Source organism: Pseudophryne corroboree, chromosome 7 (genome assembly GCF_028390025.1).
Source record: "Pseudophryne corroboree isolate aPseCor3 chromosome 7, aPseCor3.hap2, whole genome shotgun sequence".
Lineage (NCBI taxonomy): Eukaryota > Metazoa > Chordata > Amphibia > Anura > Myobatrachidae > Pseudophryne > Pseudophryne corroboree.
Window position 1 is genome coordinate 280694631 of NC_086450.1, and position 24306 is coordinate 280718936.

The window sequence follows — 24306 nt, forward strand, 5'->3', positions numbered from 1 at the left end:
AATGTGGGTTATCCAAAGCCAGATTTTTCCACTGTTTCTGGGAATGTACATACAGTCTATTATAGGTAAAAAGCTGCTGACAGATCCAACTGCATGCCTACTATTTAATTTTACTAATTGGTCCTTGGACAAAGATCTTGTTAGTACGATCCCTTTCATTGTGACAGCTCTAACCTTGGCAAAGAAGCTTATATTAATTCATTGGGTTAAAAAAAATCGGCACCTACGGTCCAAGAACTTATAAACAAACTTCTACAGATTCTTTATTTTGATATTAGATCCCGTCTTCTGAATGAGGACATCTCGGTATCCTCCTTCCATAAAAAAATGGGACCTATTTATCTCAGCCTTAGATGACGGCTCTCGTTCCTTGATATATCAGAACCTAGGTTCGCATGATTGGTATAGAGCAAAATGCATGCATTTGTTTAAGCCAGTAACTCTACCATGAGTATCAACGTTAAATAATCTTCCACTTCATTGAATATTGTATGTAAATTCTCCTTTCTTTACTTTGTACCATTGTTTATTGTAAACCTCTAATTGTCAATGGGCCTCATATGATTGAAGATCTATTGAAACATATGATATACATATGCTTGTTCCATTACCTTTCCTACCCTCCCCATCCCACGATGTGTCTGTCCTGTCTATGTTCCTTCCACTTTTTGCCTATCCTCTGTTAAGGAATCCTTACACTTGATTGCTACTATATTCTATGATTGTTCTAACTTGACCTTTTGTTGATTCTATGAAAATTCAATAGATAGATATTGGGGAAAAAGAAAAAGGACCTGCAGAAAAGTCAACGCACTGAGGCGGGCGCCCAATATCCCTTATGGACTACGAGAAAAGGATTTACCGGTAGGTAATTAAAATCATATTTCTTTAGCAGCCACAAGGGATATTGGGGGAATCTAGTACAATAGGGACGTCCCAAAGCTTCCAGAACGGGCGGGAATGTGCGGAGACTTCTGCAGCACCGCCTGCCCAAACTGGGAATCCTCTTTGGCCAGGGTATCAAACCTGTAAAACTTTACAAAAGTGTTCTTCCCCGACCAGATAGCAGCTCGGCATAGTTGCAAGGCCAAGACTCCACGGGCAGCCGCCCTGGAAGAGCCCACCAATCTTGTAAAGTGGGCCTTCAGAGACTGTGGAACAGGTAAGGCTGCCAACACATAGGCTTGCCGAACAGTAAGTCTAAGCCAATGAGCAATGAACTGCTTAGAAGCAGGGCAACCCTTTTTCTGCACATCATAAAGCACGAACAAGGAATCTGTCTTTCTGATCAGAGCTGTTCTCTTAACATAGATCTTCAAGGCTCGCACAGCATACAATGCCTCCAGAGGAGCAGAAGTGCCAGAACTTAACCACAATAGATTGCTTTCCACTTGAACCAGAGACAACCTTCGGCAGGAACTGCTGCCTAGTCCGGAGCTCCACTCTGTCCTCCTAAAAGACCAAGTGAGGACTTTTACACGATAAAGGCCCCAATTCTGAGACACGCCTAGCAGAAGCCAGGGCAAATAATATCACCGTCTTCCACATGAGGTACTTGTCTTCTACCGTCAGAGGTAGAAACCAGGGGTACTGTAGAAATTCCAACACTACATTTAAATCCCAGGGTGCCATGGGTGACACAAAAAGGAGGTTGAATGTGAAGCACCCCTTGCAAGAAGGTTTGAACTTCTTGCAATACTGCCAATTTCTTTTGGAAGAAAATGGAGAGGGATGAAATCTGGACCTTAATGGAACCCAGACATAAGCCCTTATCCACGCCAGCTTGCAGCAAATGGAGGAAATGTCCCAAGTGAAACTCAGCAGGCAGATACATGCGTTCCTCACTCCAAGAGACATCTCCTCCAGATAGGATAGTATTTTGACGTCACAGGTTTCCTGGCCTGAACCATGGTAGCAATAACCTTCTTGGAAAGGCCCTTGTGAGCTAGAATGTTCCGCTCAACATCCAAGCCGTCAAAACGAAGCTACAGTAAGTCTGGGTAGACGAACGCTTCATTTTGGAGATCTCTTCTCAGTGGCAGAGGCCAAGGTTCCTCAACAGACATGTCCAGAAGATCCGATAACCATGCCCCCCCCCCCCCCCCCCCGAAGCTAAACCCAGGCAATCAGAATTGCCTGGACTCTGATTCCGGATTCGCTTGAGCACCCTTGGGAGTAATGGAATCGGAGGAAACAGGTAGACCAGCCGGTACAGCCAAGGCGACGTCAGTGCATCTACTACCCTCGCCTGAGGGTCCCTGGTTCGAGAGCAATACCAGCGAAGCTTTTTGTCGAGTAGAGAAGCCATCATGTCTATCTGTGGGCAGCCCCACCAGTCGATTTGCTGAAACACCTGATGGTGAAGCCCCCACTCTCCCGGATGGAGGTCGTGACGACTTAGGAAGTCCACTTCCCAGTTGTCTATTTCCGGAATGAAGATTACAACATATTTCTTTCTGCCCAGAGGCGTATCCTCGACACCTCTCGTATGCAGACCCTGCTTTTTGTCCCCCCTTGTTGAATGATGTACGCCACTCCCGTGGCGTTGTCAGACTAAACCTGGATCACGTGATCCCTGAGCAGAGGAGAGGCCTGAAGCAGAGCATTGTAGATCGCCCGAAGTTCCAGAACGTTGATCGGAAGGAGGGCTTCATGGGCTGACCACCTGCCCTGGAACTGAAACCCTGAGTGACAGCTCCCTATCCTCTCAGACCGTCGTGAGGAGGAACCAATCCTGAATCCCGCAACTCCGGCCTTCCAGTAGATTGGAGGACTGCAGCCACCACAGGAAAGAAATCCTGGCCTGAGGTGAAAGCTGAATTATCCGGTGCATCTGAAGATGTGATCCGGACCACTTGTTCAAGAGCTCCAACTGATAAGTTCTGGCATGGAACCTTCCATACTGTATCGCCTCGTACGAGGCAACCATTTTCCCCCAACAATCTGATGGATGGATGGATACCAGAGAAGGCTGGAGAACCATGCGGACCATCTTCTGAAGTGTTCTCGCCTTGTCCTCTGGGAGAAACACCTTTTGAGCCACAGTACCCAGCAACAGTCCCTGGAACAGGAGCCTCTGAGCTGGCTCCAGGTGGGACTTCTGTCAATTGGAGGATCCACCCATGGTGGGACAGAAGCTGGATAGTGCGGTCTATATGGAGCAATAAAAGCTCCCTGGAGCTTGCTTTTATCAGAAGATAAAAACATCTCAGCCATCACCTTCGTGAACAACCTCAGAGCCATGGACAGGCTGAAGGACAGCGCCTGGAACTGGTAGTTATCGTTCAGCAGGGCAAACCACAGGTAGGCCTGATGAGGTGGCCATATTGTGACATGGAGATAGGAGGCTTTGATACCCAGGGAGACCATGAACACCTGTTCTTCCAGGCCAGTAATCACCACTCGCAAGGATTCCATCTTGAACTTGAAAACCTTTAGATAAGGGATAAAGGATTTTAGAGTCAAAATTGGTCTTACCGAATCGGTCGGTGTCAGTACCACGAACAGGTTGGAGTAGTAACACTTTCCCTGTTGTTGCAGTAGCACTGAAACAATAACTTGGGATTGGACAAACTTTAGGATGGCCTGATGCACGGTAAAACACATATCCTCCAAAGCTGGTAAGCTTGATTTGAAAAATCGTTGGGGAGAGCACTGTTGAACTCCAGCTTATAGCCCTGAGAAAATGAAGTCCTTGACCCAGGTATCCTGGCAGGAATTTTCCCAGATGCGGCTGAAGTGACGCAGCCAAGCTCCCCACCTTGAGATCTCCTCGGGGTGGGTGGGCACTATCATGCTGAGGCCTTAGTGGAAGCTGTACCGGTGCTCTCCTGAGAACTGGCGATCGCTGGCTTTGTCTCACTTCTGGTGCCTCTGGCCCTAGATCTAAACCCGTTAGACCGAAATGACTGGGTAGACTGGCCCGGGTAGGAACGCCTAGCCAGCGGGACCCCAGAGGGGAGAAACATGGATTTCCCCGCAGTAACTTCACAAATCCACGTATCCAATTCTACCCAGAAAAGCCATTCCCCTTGAAAAGGGGAGAGACTTTCGACATTGCGCTTAGATTCTGCGTCCGCTATCCACTGACACAGCCGCAAAGCCCTGCACGCCGACACTTCCATAGCAGTGGTCCTAGCATTAATATTGCCTATCTCCTTGAGAGAGTCACACAGGACACGTGAAGTGTCCTGAATATGTTTCAGGAAAGTCACTGTAGTGAACAGGGGCATATCCCCCGAGAGGCCCTCCTGAATCTGAGTAGCCCAGGTATAAATGGCATAAGTCATCCAGCAACCTGCTGCTATGACCGGTCTTTGAGACATACCCGCTGCTGTGTAGATAGAGACTACACTAGAGTATCTTCCTATCCCCAGGGTCCTTCACGGTGAAGGAGCCCGGGGACGGCAGTACCGTCTTCTTGGATAGGCGTGAGACTGATACGTCCACAGCCGGGGGTTCTTCACAGAATTTTCTGCCTTCAGAAGCAAATGGGAAAGTGTGCAAAAACAGTTTTGACACTTTGCAATTTTTTTTATCTGGATTTCTCCATGCTAACTTAAATAGGTCATCTAACTCTGCAGAATAAGGGAAAGTGACACTGGGCTTGTTCTGTGTGAAGAAAGACTGCTCTGTCGCAGCGTCCTCTAGAGGCAGTTTTAACACATCCCGTATAGCTAAAATGAGGGGTTCAATACCCTGTGCAGAAGGGGAATCCCCAGTAAGAGGTTCCAATTCCTCCCCCTCCCCCAGTATTTCCTCATCTGAATCCAAGAGTAAAGCAGGTAACCCATGTTTTTGTGGTCCTGAATTAGAGAGGTGGGCTGCTCTGCCCTTGCAGCCAGGTCTGCAACAGCCTGCTGCAATTGTTCAGTGTTTTGAGCATTAGCAATGAGCTGAGATAACATCAGATTTTTGTTTTATGGCACCTAGCCAGGAAGGCTCTTGACCCTCCCCCAGCCCCCTCACTGAGCTGTGAGGATTGAACACATTGTTCAAATGATAATGAACCAAACGTAGGAGGAGAGAATCTGGTGTGACATACACTGCATAATTGGTGTTTAACCATGTTTACAGTAAACACTTACATACACAGACAAGTAATATAGAAACACAGAATTTGATGGCAGATAAGAACCACTTGGCCCATCTAGTCTGCCCCTTTTTTATTTTATCCTTTAGGCAATCTCAACCCTTTTTTAACCTTAATTCTTTGTAAGGATATTCATATGCCTGTCCCAAGCATGTTTAAATTGCCCTACAGTCTTAGCCTCTACCACCTCTGATGGGAGGCTATTCCACTTATCCACTACCCTTTTCTGTGAAGTAATTTTTCCTTAAATTTCCCCTGAACCTCCCCCCCTCCAGTCTCAATGTATGCCCTCGAGTTCTAATACTTCTTTTCCTTTGAAGAATGTTTCCCTCCTGAACTTTGTTAAGACCCTTGATATATTTGAAAGTTTCTATCATGTCCCCCCTTTCCCTTCTCTCCTCCAAACTATACATGTTAAGATCTTTTAGCCTTTCCGGGTAAGTTTTGTGATGTAGGCCATGCACCATTTTAGTTGCCCTTCTTTGTACACTCTAATGTATTTATATCCTTCTGGAGATAGGGTCTCCAGAACTGGGCACAGTATTCCAGATGAGGCCGTACCAATGACCTATACAGTGGCATTATCACTTCTTTTTTCCTGCTACTGATTCCTCTCCCTATGCAACCAAGCATCTGACTTGCCTTTCTCATTGCTTTGTTGCATTGCTTTCCTGCCTTCAAGTCACTTGAAATAGTGACTCCTAAATCTCTTTCCTCCTCAGTAGTTTCCATTATAGTACCCTTGATACTATACTTAGCCTTTGGGTTTTTGAGACCCAAGTGCATGATTTTGCATTTTTTAGCATTAAACTGTAGTTGCCACGTTCTTGACCATTTCTCAAGCCTACCTAGGTCATTAATCATTTGTTTGACCCCTCCCAGTGTGTCTACCCTGTTGCATATCTTTGTATCATCTGCAAAAAGGCATATCTTCCCTTCAATACCATCTGCAATGTCACCAACAAAGATATTAAAGAGAACTGGACCAAGTACAGATCCCTGGGGTACTCCACTGGTAACATTTCCCTCCATAGATTGCACTCCATTAACTACAACTGTCTGATTCCTATCCTGCAACCAGGTTCTTATCCATTTAACTGATTTATAATCCACCCCAAGGCTTTCAAGTTTATTTAGCAGTCTGCGATGTGGGACAGTGTCAAATGCCTTACTAAAGTCTAGATATGCTACATCTACAGCTCCCCCTTGATCTATTATTTTCATCACAGAGTCAAAAAAGTCAATAAGATTTGTTTGGCATCATCTACCACCAGTAAATCCATGCTGCTTTGGATCCTTTAAGTGGTTTGATTTAAGATATTCCACTACTCTTTCTTTTAATAGTTTTTCCATTACTTTCCCTACTACTGATGTAAGGCTTACTGGTCTGTAGTTACTTGCTTCTTCCTTGCTTCCACTTTTGTGCAGTGGAACTACATTTGCTCTTTTCCAGTCCTCTGGAATAGCACCTGTATTTAGTGACTGGTTAAATAATTCTGTTAAAGGTGTAACCAGCACATCTTTTAGCTCTTTGAGTATCCTTGGGTGTATCCCATCTGGTCCCATTGATTTATCCACTTTTAGTTTTGAAAGTTCTGTTAGGACCTTCTCCTCTGTAAATGTATTTTCATCTACCTTATTTTTATGAATGTCCTTGCAACTTAACTGTGGCCCCATCCCTTCTTCTGTAGTAAATACTGAGCAAAAATAATTATTTAGGTGATCTGCTATTGCCTTGTCTCCCTCCACCAAATGCCAACTCTGTCTTAAGTCTTATTATTCCTCCATTTGATTTTCTCCTTTCACTTCTATACTTAAAAAAAAAGTTTTGCCCCCTTTATCTACTGACTGGGCCATTTTCTCCTCAGCTTCTGCCTTTGCACGTCTGATCACTTTCTTAGTATCCTTCCGTCTGTCCAGATACACCTCTTTGTCGTTTTTATTTTGAGTCTGTTTGTATTTCCTAAAAGCCATCTTTTTTGCTTTCACACTAGTTGATAGTTCTTTTGTGAACCACACTGGCTTCCTTTTCCTGGTGCTTTTCCTAACCATTTTGATATGATGGCAAGTCTGTCCTTACTGTATGTGGGAGGAAGACCGAGAGAAAGGACCAGCACACCCAAGCTAAACAGCCCCAAGTGAGGCTGCAAGCTGATATACCACGGTTAAACACCAGTGTTTTGTCCTTTCCAGGACACAGATTAGTGTACCATAAGCAGCTCTCCCCCTTTGCTACACCCCTGTACCAGTTTTGCTGCGTATCCTGACGTCTGGAGGAGCTGTGTGTGCCTGCTGCTGCAGCTGTAAGCGGAGGAAAGCACCAAAATGCCGCTGGTCCCGCTCTGAGGAAGCTCCGCCCCCTGTAATGGCACCGGAGTTTCAGCTATATTTATACTGGCAAAAGTCACCCCATGAGTATAAAACATCACACAAGTGCTAGTTTTACTCTCAACTGCCAGTGTACAGAGGAGGGTTCCGTATGCCGCCCCCGTGTTCTGCTGCACCATGAACCAGGGGACTCCCCTAGCGGGGCCTCCGGTTTGCACTCACCACCGATGTCACCTTCAGGCTATTGTTAAGGGTGTGCGGTGTGCTGCGAATGTGACCGCAAAAGGTGCAGTGCCCCGCTGTACACCCTCTCAGGACGGAGGTCCTGCAGCGGGGAAGCAGCTCTGACACCTCGCAGGGCCGGTGACTGCCCCCTTCCTCCCCTAACTCCCACGGTGCAGGTATATGGTTGCCCAAACAGCATACCAAAAATAAAGATTTAAAATAAACTGAAGAAAACTCTCCGGAGCTCCAGAGTCTGCATCCTCTCCTGAGGGCACTTTTCTCTAAACTGCCTGTGGGAGGGGGCATAGAGGGGAGGAGCCAGCAGACCCAGTTGAAGAAACTTAAAGTGCACCGGCTCCTTTGGACCCCGTCTATACCCCATCGTACTAGATTCCCCCAATATCCCTTATGGATGCTAGAGAAAGGTGGTTAGTCAGACCAACGAGACATTTATTAGACAAAATGGTCTATTCAGTTGTTTAGAGGCCAGAAGTATGGCAACATCACTCCATCTTATTTCATGAAACTGTTACAGTGCAACAAGTATCTTAGGGAGACCAATAGTTTGCACTTACTATACAGCAACAATGGTATCCAATTGTATTGTAGTTTCTAGTTCCTACTGAATATTCAACGTCCATCCAAATTTCAGTTTTTGTAGTTTAGCACCCTGACTCAGATTATCAGGTTGGAAATTGCCATCTAGAATGTCACCTACAAAAAACACTATTCAGTCATCAATAGAATGGGCCATGTGCCCTGGGACAGTTAAAGATGCTCTTAAAATTCATGTATGAACCTGGGACATACAAATGGACACTCCATGAACGGCATTGATTATGGTTATAACCAGGGGTTAAAGTGAGCCGGAACGGAGCGGAACTGCGTTCCATCAGTTCCACTTGGAGACTGAACGCAGTTCAGTCTACTCCGGCTCACCTAACCCAATTTATGCCCGGCTCCCTCTCCACAGCGGAAGCCGGCGGCAGGTGCTCATTACTGAGCTCCGGCTTCCGGCTCTGTCAGTGTGCGCTATGAGAGAGACGTCATGACATCTCTCATAGTGCTGAGGAGCGGACGCCAGGAGGACTGCTGCGGTCGGACGTGGGAGCGGAGCTTGGCAAGTATGGCGTGTTTTTTGTTTTTTTTTAACATGTGTGCGTGTATTAGTGGGGCAAGCTACATGGGCATTACCACTGGGAGGCCAAATTAAAGTGGGGGTAAACTACTGGGGTCATAACTGCAGGGGCATTACCACTGGGGGCATAATACAGGAGACATTACTACTGGGGGCAATACTACACAGGGGCATTACCATTAAGGGCATTACTAATGGGGGCACTACTAAGGAGGGCATTTTAAAGAGGGCACTTTATAAAAGGGGCACCACTTCTGGGGACATAACACTACTACTGGGGGCATTGCATAAGGGGCCCAACTACTATGGGCTCTATATTAGGGGCACTACCAGTACAGTGGACATTGCATAAGGCGCACTACTACTGTGGGCATTGTAAAAAGGGGCGATACTGCTGTGGGCATTGTGTATTAAGGGGTGCTACTACTGTGGGCATTATGTGTATTAGGGGTGCTACTTCTGTGGGCATTACTATTGTGTGACAACGCACCTTTCTTTGAGACCACTCCCCTTTTTGGGGGTGCCAGGAGAGGGGGGGGGGGGGGGTGATGAGTTCAAACACCTCTCTAGGACCACTTTAAGCACTGGCTATAACAATGGTTGCAGGGACAATATAATGCAATAAGTACCAGCTGCATTGTGGTTTGTATCATATAGGAGTAGATACTAAGTTGCTGGGGTCCATTCATTATATTTTCTTAAGATTCCCCTTACCTCTCCCCCCCCCCCCCCCCCCGCCGCCCCTTATTCTGCCATCAAAACGGTTATATTTCAGTTACTATCAAGTTGTACAAGGGTTAAATACCATTATTTCCCATTCACCAAGGAAAGTCTAATACTTTAAATATATCCAATACGGGTGCATACAGAAAAGGAATAATCTTGCAAATAGGAGACAAATTACATTTTGCAATGGCTCTGCAAAGCGGTGTTAATTATAAAAAAATAAGACCTACAATAAATCCACACTTTCATTATATTAATGATGCCTTTGCTGGAAGAAACAGTCACTCCTTAGTGTTAAAAGCAACTATTCTACTTACTCTCCTATTTTCTGAAGTTCACCTCCTCTTCCACTGTACAGCGTTAGGCAGCCTTTCCACAGCGACGCATACCTTTAAAATGAACACAGGTCACTAGATTATTTTACACAGTATTAAAATAAATAGTGTAATGGTCTGCTTGCCACTTGGGTATAGAAAAGCTTGTTAAAATGTTTGAAAATAAACTTTTAAAATAGACCTCTACAAGTCTTAAAAATGTTACAACTTGTTAATTTTAAAGCCATTCAACCTACTTTAGCTAAAATGTATTTTTCCATCACACTAGCTTATATAGGGTTGGGGCTGTAATGCCGGCGGTCGAGATCCGAGGTCAGCATCCCGGCCACTAGAATACCAGCAGGAGGGGGGGGGAAGAGAGCAACGGCTCGCCACAGGTTCTATTACCACTCTGAGTGTTGTAGCCCCTTTTGCCGGCATTCCGGCATTGTAAGCGTTCGGGAGCCAGTCGTCTGTATCCTGACCGCCGGTAAAGCAACTACATCCCATTATATACAGTAAGTAGGGGATACTAGTTATAGTGCTTTATTACCACAGTCCAGCAATGACTCTTACAATGATCTGCACTACTGCAGACTCCTGGCAGTAAGGTGCTATTCTCATGGAATTTATAGACGGACTGTGTTTGTGATTCATATGTTGCACAGAGTGTTCAGTTAGTCTGTTATGTGATCAAACATAGCACATGATGTGCTGTAACAACTTCTCACATTGTAATAGAAACCCTATTTGACTCCACTGAACTTCGGTAATAGCTCCGTCCTTGTACAGTAAACTCCACCCCACGTCTGCTAGGGGGAAATAGTGCTTATGCAAAGCTGCCTGCAAAAGGCTGAGTGCAGAGATCATTGTTAGATCTCTTAAAAGGAATTGTACTGTAAACAGTAATTGTTATCCAGTTCTGCTAACATTTTTTTATTTATATGGCGCAACGAAGGTACCATAGCACCTAACAAAATACATAAACAAATGGGCAAGACAAGAAAACAATGACTTATAGTACAAGACAATGTAGGACAAGTAAATGGTATATACACATTCCTGCGTAGGGAACAGGACACAGTCATCAGGGCGGCAGAAACTAAGGGTTAGGTGCTGTTGTAGGGAGTATGGAGGAGAAAAGATTTTAAACCTACCGTTAAATCTTTTTCTCGTAGTCCGTAGAGGATGCTGGGGACTCCGTAAGGACCATGGGGATAGACAGGCTCCGCAGGAGACATGGGCACTTTAAGAAAGACTTTAACTCTGGGTGTGCACTGGCTCCTCCCTCTATGCCCCTCCTCTAGACCTCAGTTAGAGAAACTGTGCCCAGAGGAGACGGACAGTACGAGGAAAGGATTTTTGTTAATCCAAGGGCAAGATTCATACCAGCCACACCGTATAACTTGTGTATCTATTAAACAGTTAACAGTATGAAAAAACAACGTAGCATCAGTCCAACCTGATGAAACTATAACATAACCCTTATGTAAGCAAAACTATATACAAGTAGTCCGCACTTGGGAAAGGCGCCCAGCATTCTCTACGGACTACAAGAAAAAGATTTACCGGTAGGTTTAAAATCTTATTTTCTCTAACGTCCTAGATGATGCTGGGGACTCCGTAAGGACCATGGGGATTATACCAAAGCTCCCAAACGGGCGGGAGAGTGCGGATGACTCTGCAGCACCGAATGAGCAAACCTTAGGTCCTCCTCAGCCAGGGTATCAAACTTATAGAACTTTGCAAAGGTGTTTGAACCCGACCAAGTAGCAGCTCGGCATAGTTGTAGTGCCGAGACCCCTCGAGCAGCCGCCCAAGACGAGCCCACCTTCCTAGTGGAATGGGTCTTGACCGATTTTGGTAACGGCAATCCAGCCGTAGAATGCGCCTGCTGAATCGTGTTACAGATCCAGCGAGCGATAGTCTGCTTCGAAGCAGGGGCGCCAACCTTGTTGGCTGCATATAGGACAAACAGTGCTTCTTTTTTCTCGCCTAGCCGAAGCCAAGGCTAATAACATGACCACCTTCCAAGTGAGATATTTTAACTCCACCGTTTGAAGTGGTTCAAACCAGTGCGACTTAAGGAAACTCGACACCACGTTAAGGTCCCAAGGCGCCACCGGAGGTATAAAAGGAGGCTGAACATGCAGCACTCCCTTCACAAAAGTCTGTACTTCTGGGAGAAAACCAAATTCTTTTTGAAAGAAAATGGATAAGGCCGAAATCTGAACCTTAATGGAGCCTAATTTTAGGCCCAAATTCACTCCAGTCTGTAGGAAGTGAAGGAAACGGCCCAGATGGAATTCTTCCGTAGGAGCATTCCTGGCCTCACACCAAGAAACATATTTTCGCCATATCCGGTGATAATGTTTCGCTATCACGTCTTTCCTAGCCTTTATCAGAGTAGGAATGACCTCATCCGGAATTCCCTTTTCCGCTAGGATCCAGCGTTCAACCGCCATGCCGTCAAACGCAGCCGCGGTAAGTCTTGGAACTGACATGGCCCCTGTTGTAACAGGTCCTGTCTTAGAGGAAGAGACCACGGATATTCTGTGAGCATTTCCAGCAGATCCGGATACCAGGTCCTTCGTGGCCAATCTGGAACAATGAGAATTGTTCTCACTCCTCTTTCTTATTATTCTCAACGCCTTGGGTATGAGAGGAAGAGGAGGAAATACATAGACCGACTGGACCACCCACGGTGTCACTAGGGCGTCTACTGCTACCGCCGGAGGGTCTTTTGATTTGGCGCAATACCTCTATCTGGGGCAGTCCCCACTGACTTGCAATCTGTGCGAAGACTTCCCGATGAAGTCCCCACTCCCCCTGGATGCAGGTCGTGTCTGCTGAGGAAGTCTGCTTCCCAGTTGTCCACTCCCGGAATGAACACTGCTGACAGTGCGCTTACATGATTTTCCGCCCAGCGAAGAATCCTGGTGGCTTCCGCCATTGCCACTCTGCTTCTTGTGCCACCTTGGTGGTTTACATGAGCATCTGCGGTGACGTTGTCTGACTGGATTAGAACTCGTTAGTCGCGAAGTAAGTTCTCCGCTTGACGTAGGGCGTTGTATATGGCCCTCAGTTCCAGGATGTTGATGTGAAGACAAGTCTCTTGACTTGACCAAAGTCCTTGGAAGTTTCTTCCCTGTGTGACTGCTCCCCACCCTCTGAGGCTCGCGTCCGTGGTCACCAGGATCCAATCCTGAATGCCGAACCTGCGGCCTTCCAAAAGGTGAGCACTCTGCAGCCACCACAGGAGAGATACCCTGGCCCTGGGGGACAGGGTGATCAGCTGATGAATTTGTAGATGTGACCCGGACCACTTGTCCAATAGGTCCCATTGGAAAGTCCTTGCATGGAACCTGCTGAAGGGAATGGCTTCGTAAGTTGCCACCATTTTTCCCAGGACTTGAGTGCAATGATGCACAGACTTGTTTTGGCTTCAATAGGTTCTTGACTAGAGTCATGAGTTCCTGAGCTTTTTCTATCGGAAGAAAAACCCTTTTCTGGTCTGTGTCAGAATCATGCCCAAGAAGGTCAGACGAATCGTAGGAACCAGCTGGGACTTCAGGATATTGAGAATCCAGCCGTGTTGCTGTAACACCTTCAATGAAAGTGACACGCTGTTCAGTAACTTCTCTCGTGATCTCGCTTTTATGAGATCGTCCAAGTATGGGATAATTGTGACACCCTGCTTGCGCAGGAGCACCATCATTTCCGCCATTACCTTGGTGAAAATCCTTGGGGCCGTGGAAAGCCCAAACGGCGACGTCTGAAATTGGTAATGACAATCATGTACCGCAAATCTCCGGTACACCTGGTGAGGTGGATAAATGGGGACATGAAGGTATGCATCCTTTTATGTCCAGAGATACCATAAAATCCCCCCCCTTCCAGGCTGGCGATGACCGCTCTGAGCGATTCCATCTTGAACTTGAACCGTTTTAAGTAAAGGTTCAGGGATTTTAAATTCAATATGGGTCTGACCGAACCGTCCGGTTTCAGAACTACAAACAGGGTTGAGTAGTATCCCTTCCCTCTCTGAAGCAGGGGAACTTCGACCACCACTTGTTGAAGACACAATTTGTGAATAGCATTTAACACTATCTCCCTTTCTAGGGGAGAAGTCGGTAGAGCAGATTTGAAAAACCGGCGAGGAGGCACCTCTTCGAATTCCAGCTTGTATCCCTGAGAAACAATTTCTATTGCCCAGGGATCCACCTGTGAGTGAACCCAGATGTGGCTGAAAAGTCGAAGACGTGCCCCCACCGGGGCGGACTCCCTCAGCGGAGCCCCAGCGTTATGCGGTGGATTTTGCAGAGGCCGGGGAGGACTTCTGTTCCTGGGAACTAGCTGTGCAGCTTTTTCCCTCTGCCCTTACCTCTGGCAAGAAAGGACGATCCACGTACTCTCTTGCTTTTATTGGAACGAAAGGACTGCATTTGATAATGAGGCGCTTTCTTAGATTGTGAGGGAATATATGGCAAAAAAGTCGATTTACCTGCCGTAGCGACGAGGTCAGAGAGGCCCTCTCCAAACAATTCCTCACCCTTGTAAGGTAAGACCTCCATATGTCTTTTTGAGTCGGCATCACCTGTCCACTGCCGGGTCCAGAGGACTCATCTAGCAGAAATTGACATAGCGTTTATTCTGGAACCCAGTAAACTAATGTCTCTTTGAGCATCTCTCATATATAAGACAGCATCCTTTATATGGCCTAGGGTCAATAAAATGGTATCCTTACCTAGGGTCTCAATTTCCGCTGATAAGGAATCTGAACATGCTGCTACAGCGCTACAAACCCAGGCCGACGCAATTGCCGGTCTGAGTAATGTACCAGAATGTGTGTAAATGGATTTCAATGTAACCTCCTGCTTGCGGTCAGCAGGATCCTTGAGGGTAGCCGTATCCTGGGAGGGCAGCTCTATCTTTTTTGACAAGCGTGTCAACGCTTTGTCCACCTTAGGGGAGGATTCCCACCGTATCCTGTCCGCTGGCGGGAAAGGATACGCCATAAGAATCCTTTTGGGAATCTGCAGTTTTTTTGTCTGGAGATTCCCACGCTTTTTCACATAAATTCGTTTAACTCATGTGAGGAGGGAAGTTACCTCAGGCTTCTTTCCCTTATACATATGTGTACCCTCGTGTCAGGGACAGGGGGTTCCTCTGTGATATGCAACACTTCTTTTATTGCAATAATCATATATCGAATACATTTAGCCACTTTTGGCTGTAACTTTGCATCATCGTAGTCGACACTGGAGTCCGAATCCGTGTCGGTATCTGTGTCTCTTATCTCGGATAGTGGGCGCTTCTGAGACCCTGAAGGTCCCGGCGACACAGGGACAGACATAGGTTCACTCCCTGACTGTTCCTTAGCTTCAGCTTTGTCTAATCTTTTGTGCAATAAGTTCACACTAGCACTTAAAACATTCCACATATCCATCCAGTCAGGTGTCGGCACCGCCGACGGAGACCTCACATTCATACGCTCCCCCTCCTCCCTAGGTGAGCCTTCTACCTCAGACATGTCGACACACGCGTACCGACACCACACACATAGGGAACCTCTTATCTGAAGATTGTCTCTCTAAAGGGCCTGGTGGGGAAACAGAGAGAGTATGTCAGCACACACCCCAGCGCTATATGACCCTGGAAAAAACACTAAATATTTATCCAGTAGCGCGGTTTATACTTTATATCCGCCAAATTTGTGCCCCCCCCCCCCCCCCTCTTAAAACCCGTCCATCACCGTGTATTAGCAGGGGAGAGTCCGGGGAGCTTCCTCTCAGCGCTGTGCTGTGGAGAAAAATGGCGCTGGTGAGTGCTGAGGGAGAAGCCCCACCCCCTCGGCGGCAGGCTTCTGTCCCGCTCAAAATTCCTGAAAACTGGCGGGGGCTCTTTATATACATGTACAGTGCCCATCTGTACATGTATATACTTATTTTGCCAATGGAGAGGTTTTATTGCTGCCCAGGGCGCCCCCCCTGCGCCCTTACAGTGACTGCGGTGTGTGAGGTGTATGGGAGCAATGGCGCACAGCTTTACTGCTGTGCGTTACCTCAGCAAAGATCATGAAGTCTTCTGCCGCCTATGAAGTCTTTTCTTCTCATACTCACCCGGCTTCTATCTTCCGGCTCTGCGAGGAGGACGGCGGCGCGGCTCTGGGATGGACGGCGAGGTTGAGACCTGCGTACCAATCCCTCTGGAGCTAATGGTGTCCAGTAGCCTAAGAAACAGAGCCTTGAAACTCACAGAAGTAGGTCTGTTTCTCTCTCCTCAGTCCCTCGATGCAGGGAATCTGTTGCCAGCAGGCTCCCTGAAAATAAAAAACCTAACAAATATACTTTCTGACAGGAAGCTCAGGAGAGCTCCCTGTAGTGCACCCATCTCCTCTGGGCACAGTATCAAGCTGAGGTCTAGAGGAGGGGCATAGAGGGAGGAGCCAGTGTACACCCAGACCTAAAGTCTTTCTTAAAGTGCCCATGTCTCCTGCAGAGCCCGTCTATCCCCATGGTCCTTACGGAGTCCCCAGCATCCTCTAGGACGTTAGAGAAACCAATCTAAGAGAAGCACATGAGGGAGCGGGATCTGCTCATGAGAGCTTATGTTCTAAAGGGGTGGGGCAAACAGAGTGGTGACAGATGCGGTAGAATGTAACAGAGGGTTAGGATGAGAGATGGCTGGTTTGATGAAGTGGGTGTAGACAGCCCGTAAAATGTTTTGTGAAGAGTCTGATAGGAGGGGCAGAGACAGGAAGCACCACAACCATAATCTTGGGAGGAAGTAATCAGTTGGCAGTACATCCACCACTACTGCCTCTGACAAATACTGCTGTTTTATCAAGTCAAAGTTATTGGCCCAGTGGATGGCAAGCACATAGAATGTAGTACAGCAACATTTATTCAGCTTTGCCATAATCCTGTTTATTTATTACAAAAATATTTACAGTTACAGTGAGTGCACTGGCTTTGGGCTGTAAATGTTTGAGAATAGTCAGCCACAACGTCTCTTGTTAATATAGTGATGTCTGGAGTAACAACAAAAATAAAATCTTAAACAGTGAAATCACTAAACAAAAAATTATCATAAATAACCTTTATGGTTTGTTTAAGACCTCTGCTAAATGCGGTATTGAGATCACTGCGCAATTCAATGCAAAAATCATTTGTGAAGAGCTATTACTCAATTTCAGAATGGCCACGTGTTTTGGTACCTTATGTTTGCTGCAGGATCAGCGTTAATACACACTCACTAATGGGTCTATTCATGAAGCAGTGAAAAAGAGTGAAGTGAGTCTGTGGAGAAGTTACCCATGGCAACCAATCAGCTGTTCCGTACAATTGTATAGTATGCAAATTATAACTGTTACTTCAATGCCGATTGGTTGCCATGGGCAACTTCTCCCCCCTTTTCACCGTTTCATGAATAGACCCCTAAGTGCCCCCATATGACGACATTCAAGTGGGGATTAACAAGATCCACGTGCGCCTTTAAAAACTTGTTTAGCCTAGGACATTCCTGGATTTTGCTTTTCCGTTCCTTGATTTGTTAGTAGTCACCCAACCAAAAGGATATAAAGCAATTCAATTCAGGCACGAATGCCACAGGTGGACACATTTGTTTGAACAGAAGCGTGCCAAAAGTCTATGCTTTGGGACCTCGATCACTTCCATCTGCGCTCAGCTTTATTCTATCGCTAACACTGGTGCTGAAGTCTGCATACAGCTTATCTAGCTATGAATTCTCAATATTTGCTTCCAGAAACCAAATTTAAAATAGACTGAAAATTATTTTTTGGAACGGACTGAATTATAGGAGACCATTGCAAAATCCAAGTATAACATCGGCACAAACTACTAAAAATGAAATCACATTGTAAGCGCTGTGGAAGGAACAGACGTGAAGTACGGAAATAGTCTCTGTAAAGCCCTGAATAATATGGATGCACAATATAAGAAGTTAATAAAATAATCTACAAGGGAAGCTACAAAATGTAATGGCTGCCATGGTGGACTGAAGAGGAAAATCTTACGACAAACACTAAACTGGAACTCTGATGCGTTAACATCAAGTTATGTTGCACAAATCAAACCAGCATGTTAACACCATGAAATATGACCGGAGTATAGATCTCCGCACAAGAACTGCCTATTAGACATATACTGGGCAATGACCAGCAGAATCATGCCAGAAAGCTTACCGTCCAATAGGACAAATAAACAAAGCACTCTGCAATTTTGGGCGCAAAAAAAAATAAAGAAATAAAGAAAACCCAATGTCCCTGAATGGCCCAGTAAGAGCCTACCACATGGCCAGGATGCACTGCTGCAAGGATCCCGGGGTCGGTATGTTGACTTCCGGGATCCCGAGCACCGGTCTCCCAGCCCCAACCCACATGCACTGCGCCACTCAGTAGCCACTCGTGATTGGGCTGCTGCCAACAGAGTGATAGTCATCGATTGAGCACCATTCAATAGCCATACCTAGCTCAAACTTGCTACCCATCACCACCTACTCCCCAACTAACCATGGGGTTATCACTTAACCAAAAAAAGTGTTCTGTTGGGTGGAGGGGTGTACTTTAGAGATGAATGTGGTCCAATAACCTTAAAAGAATAAAAATAACCTTCCCACTGAGGAAGGGGCTTAATACTTTAAGGCAGTGGTTAAAATGTTTTTGAATAACAGTACCCTAGAGCAGGGGTGGGGAACCTCCGGCCCGTGGGCCGTATAAGGCCTGCAAAGCCATCTGTTCCAGCCCGCTGCTGTGTGTCATCGAGACACGCCGCCCCTCAGTCTGGAGGTGGCGTGTCTCAGCTGTCAGAGCGGAGAGCGCAGCTATGTCCGGTGGCAGCGGCAGGTAGGATCTCAAACCAGCCGCCGGTTCATGAGCCAATCAGAGCTCGCGGACTGGCAGCCAATCAGCAGCAGCTGCTGCTGGTCCACAAGCTCTGATTGGCTCACAAACAGGCGGCTGTTTTGAGGTCCCACACGCCGCCACCATTGCCTGACATAGCCGCGCTCTCCTCCCTGCCTGGTCCCCGACAGCGGTGAGCAGCACAGTGGGGTGGGGGGGGGGATGTGGGGGACATTTCTGTATCTGGCACTGTGGGGGCATTTGTGTATCTGGCACTGCACTATTGGGGGCTTATGTGTATCACGTCCCATTTTAATTGGCCACACCCACAAAGGGGCATAACTATTGGGGGGCAGGGTAATTTTTAAGTTGATCATTTTTGTATGGCCCCGGAAAGATTTTATAAATATCCAAATGGCCCTTGGTAGAAAAAAAGGTTCCCCACCCCTGCCCTAGAGTATCAGATTTTTTTTCTCAGCACCCCAATGTCAAAAGTTTGACAAATTTAGAAAGAAATAATAAATTAAGAAAATGTTGCCATCTTTGTGTTAAGGTACTTGGTGAGGGACAGGATTTACAGTGCATCCGGAAAGTATCAACAGCGCTTCACTTTTTCCACATTTTGTTATGTTACATCCTTATTCCAAAATGGAATAAATTATTTTTTTCCCTCAAAATTGTACACAATACACCATAATGACAATGTGAAAAAAGTGAGATTTTTGCAAATTAAAAAAATAAGAAATCACATGTACATATGTATTCACAGCCTTTACCATGAAGCTCAAAATTGGAGCTCAGGTACATCCTGTTTCCACTAATTATCCTTGAGATGTTCCTACAGCGTAATTGGAGTCTACCTGTGGTAAATTCAGTTGATTGAATAGGATTTGGAAAGGGACACACCTGTCTATATAAGGTCCCACACTTGACAGTTCATGTCTGAGCACAAACCAAGCATGGAGTCAAAGGAATTGTCTGTAGACCTCAGAGAAAGTATTGTCTCAAGGCACAAATCTGAGGAAGGGTACAGAAAAATTATCTACTGCTTTGAAGGTCCCAATGAGCACAGTGGCCTCCATCATCTGTAAATGGATGAAGTTCGGAACCACCAGGACTCTTCCTAGAGCTGGCCGGCTGTCTAAACTGAGCGATCGGGGGAGAAGGGCACTAATCAGGCAGGTGACCAAGAACCCGATGGTCACTCTGCCAGAGCTACAGCATTCCTCTGTGGAGAGAGGCGAACCTTCCAGAAGGACAACCATCTCTACAGCAATCCACCAATCAGGCCTGTATGGTAGAGTGGCCAGATGGAAGCCACTCCTTAGTAAAAAGCACATGGCAGCCCGTCTGGAGTTTGTCAAAATGCACATGAAGGACTCTGACCATGAGAAACAAAATTATCTGGTCTGATGAGACAAAGATTGAACTTTTTGGTGTGAATGCCAGGCATCATATTTGGAGGAAAACCAGGCACACTCATCACCAGGCCAATACACCCCTACAGTGAAGCATATTAGTGGCAGCATCATGCTGTGGGATGTTTTTCAGCAACAGGAACTGGGAGACTAGTCAGGATAGAAGGAAAGATAAATGCAGCAATGTACAGAGACATCCTGGATGAAAACCTGCTCCGGAGCGCTCTTGACCTCAGACTAGGACAACAGTTCATCTTTCAGCAGGACAACAACCCTAAACACACAGCCAAGATATCAAAGGAGTGGCTTCAGGACAACTATGTGAATGTCCTTGAGTGGCCCAGCCAGAGCACAGACTTGAATCCGATTGAACATCTCTAGAGAGATCTGAAAATGGCTGTGCACCGACGCGTTCCATCCAACCTGATGGAGCTTGAGATGTGCTTCAAAGAGGAATGAGCGAAACTGCTCAAAGATAGGTGTGCCAAGCTTGTGGCGTCATATTCAAAAAGACTTGAGGCTGTAATTGCTGCCAAAGGTGCATCAACAAAGTATTGAGCAAAAGATGTGAATACTTATGTACATGTGATTTTAGTTTATTTTTAATAAATCTGCAAAAATAAATTTAAAAAAACCCCAACCCTTTTTCACATTGTCATTATGGGGTATTGTGTGTAGAATTTTTAGGGAAAAATTAATTTTTTCCAGTTCAAAATAAGGCTGTAACATAACAAAATGTGGAAAAAGTGAAGCGCTGTGAATACTTTCAGATGCACTGTACTTCTGTTTGTCCACTATTTTCTGATTTAAAGCCACAAAGCACTGGTTTTGCCTTTTACACTGACCATAAATAGTTTGAATTGGTTTTGGACCACCAACCCAAGGCAACCCTGCAAATGCCCTGAGACACCCCAAAGTGCCTAGGCACAGTTTGAGAACCACCGCTTTAAGGACATTACACACTAAATGAGAGCAAATTGTGGTTCTAGCTTGAATGCTAAATAGAGTTAGTTGCTACTGAAATACATGGTGTTAAATAGTGCAGTCATGTCAGTGATTTGTCAATTTACAGTGCATATAATACAGCCATTTAGTCTGTAGGTACAGTTATTGTCTTACAGTTTGAGCAGTGTACAATAACCCATTCATCTGCATTGACAGTGTGCTTAGCTAGCACTGTTAAACATGTACGGACTCATGCCAGGCTGCCATAATAGGGAAGCTAGCTAGAACATACTTGGCTGCTTATGTGAACAATTCAGGAAGTACTGTCGACTCTTTATTCCTGCAAACAAAATAATTCCTCCCAACAAATATAGCTATATACATAGCACACTATTAACTAGTTTGCTGCCACAATAGTGAGATCATGTAATACAGGGAGAAAATAAGATTTTACTTACCGATAAATCTATTTCTCGTAGTCCGTAGTGGATGCTGGGACTCCGTCAGGACCATGGGGAATAGCGGCTCCGCAGGAGACAGGGCACAAAATTTAAAAGTTTGACCACTAGGTGGTGTGTACTGGCTCCTCCCCCTATGACCCTCCTCCAAGCCTCAGTTAGGATACTGTGCCCGGACGAGCGTACACAATAAGGAAGGATTTTGAATCCCGGGTAAGACTCATACCAGCCACACCAATCACACCGTACAACTTGTGATCTGAACCCAGTTAACAGTATGACAAACGTAGGAGCCTCTGAACAGACGGCTCACAACAATAACAACCCGATTTTTTTGTAACAATAACTATGTACAAGTATTGCAGACAATCCGCACTTGGGATGGGCGCCCAGCATCCACTACGGACTACGAGAAATAGATTTATCGGTAAGTAAAATCTTATTTTCTCTGACGTCCTAGTGGATGCTGGGACTCCGTCAGGACCATGGGGATTATACCAAAGCTCCCAAACGGGCGGGAGAGTGCGGATGACTCTGCAGCACCGAATGAGAGAACTCCAGGTCCTCCTTAGCCAGGGTATCAAATTTGTAGAATTTTACAAACGTGTTCTCCCCTGACCACGTAGCTGCTCGGCAGAGTTGTAATGCCGAGACCCCTCGGGCAGCCGCCCAAGATGAGCCCACCTTCCTTGTGGAATGGGCCTTGACAGATTTAGGCTGTGGCAGGCCTGCCACAGAATGTGCAAGTTGAATTGTGCTACAAATCCAACGAGCAATCGTCTGCTTAGAAGCAGGAGCACCCAGCTTGTTGGGTGCATACAGTATAAACAGCGAGTCAGATTTTCTGACTCCAGCCATCCTTGAAATATATATTTTCAATGCTCTGACAACGTCCAGCAACTTGGAATCCTCCAAATCGCTAGTAGCCGCAGGCACCACAATAGGCTGGTTCAGGTGAAACGCTGAAACCACCTTAGGCAGAAAATGAGGACGCGTCCGCAGTTCTGCCCTGTCCGAATGGAAAATCAGATATGGGCTTTTATACGATAAAGCCGCCAATTCTGACACTCTCCTGGCTGAAGCCAGGGCCAGTAGCATGGTTACTTTCCATGTAAGATATTTCAAATCCACCGATTTGAGTGGCTCAAACCAATGGGATTTGAGAAAATCCAAAACTACATTAAGATCCCACGGTGCCACTGGGGGCACAACCGGGGGCTGTATATGTAGTACTCCTTTTACAAAAGTCTGGACTTCAGGAACTGAAGCCAATTCTTTCTGGAAGAAAATCGACAGGGCCGAAATTTGAACCTTAATGGACCCTAATTTGAGGCCCATAGACAATCCTGTTTGCAGGAAATGTAGGAATCGACCCAGTTGAAATTCCTCCGTCGGGGCCTTCCTGGCCTCACACCACGCAACATATTTTCTCCAAATGCGGTGATAATGTTGTGCAGTCACCTCCTTCCTGGCTTTTACCAAGGTAGGGATGACCTCTTCCGGAATGCCTTTTTCCCTTAGGATTCGGCGTTCAACCGCCATGCCGTCAAACGCAGCCGCGTTAAGTCTTGGAATAGACACGGTCCCTGCTGAAGCAGGTCCCGTCTTAGAGGTAGAGGCCACGGATCTTCCGTGAGCATCTCCTGAAGTTCCGGGTACCAAGTTCTTCTTGGCCAATCCGGAGCCACGAGTATCGTTCTTACTCCCCTTTGCCGTATAATTCTCAGTACTTTTGGTATGAGAGGCAGAGGAGGAAACGCATACACTGACTGGTACACCCATGGTGTTACCAGAGCGTCTACAGCTATTGCCTGAGGGTCTCTTGACCTGGCGCAATACCTGTCCAGTTTTTTGTTGAGGCGGGACGCCATCATGTCCACCATTGGTCTTTCCCAATGGACCACAATCATGTGGAAGACTTCTGGATGAAGTCCCCACACTCCCGGGTGCAGATCGTGTCTGCTGAGGAAGTCTGCTTCCCAGTTGTCCACTCCCGGGATGAACACAGCTGACAGTGCTAACACATGATTTTCTGCCCAGCGGAGAATCCTTGCAGCTTCTGCCATTGCCCTCCTGCTTCTTGTGCCGCCCTGTCTGTTTACGTGGGCGACTGCCGTGATGTTGTCCGACTGAATCAACACCGGCTGACCCTGAAGCAGAGGTTTTGCCAGGCTTAGAGCATTGTAGATTGCTCTTAGCTCCAGTATATTTATGTGAAGAGACGTCTCCAGGCTTGACCACACGCCCTGGAAGTTTCTTCCCTGTGTGACCGCTCCCCAGCCTCTCAGGCTGGCATCCGTGGTCACTAGGACCCAGTTCTGTATGCCGAATCTGCGGCCCTCTAACAGATGAGCACTCTGCAACCACCATAGCAGAGACACTCTTGTCCTTGTGGACAATTTTATCCGCTGATGCATCTGCAGATGCGATCCGGACCATTTGTCCAGCAGATCCCACTGAAAAGATCGTGCATGGAATTTGCCGAATGGAATCGCTTCGTAAGAAGCTACCATTTTTCCCAGGACTCTTGTGCATTGATGCACAGATACTTTTCCTGGTTTTAGGAGGTTCCTGACTAGATCGGATAACTCCCTGGCTTTCTCCTCCGGAAGAAATACCTTTTTCTGAACAGTGTCCAGAATCATCCCTAGGAACAACAGACGTGTCGTCGGGATCAGTTGGGATTTTGGAAAATTCAGAATCCACCCGTGTTGTTGGAGCACTACTTGGGTTAGTGCTACTCCGACCTCCAGCTGTTCTCTGGATCTTGCCCTTATCAGGAGATCGTCCAAGTAAGGG

The 24306-nt window shown here is 46.4% G+C and overlaps 1 protein-coding gene across 4 annotated transcripts in view; it reads right to left on the bottom strand.

Annotated features, from left to right (window-relative positions):
• The window catches only part of NABP1 (nucleic acid binding protein 1), a 55813-nt gene that overhangs the window by 26183 nt on the left and 5324 nt on the right, over positions 1-24306 (bottom strand). For 3 of the 4 annotated variants that reach the window (XM_063932344.1, XM_063932343.1, XM_063932345.1), the window contains exon 3: positions 9827-9898. In XM_063932344.1, the coding sequence (XP_063788414.1) occupies positions 9827-9898 (72 nt within the window). Of the gene's footprint in view, positions 1-8334; positions 8360-9826; positions 9899-24306 lie in introns of those variants that run through there. The other variant, XM_063932346.1, reaches the window with a different exon arrangement.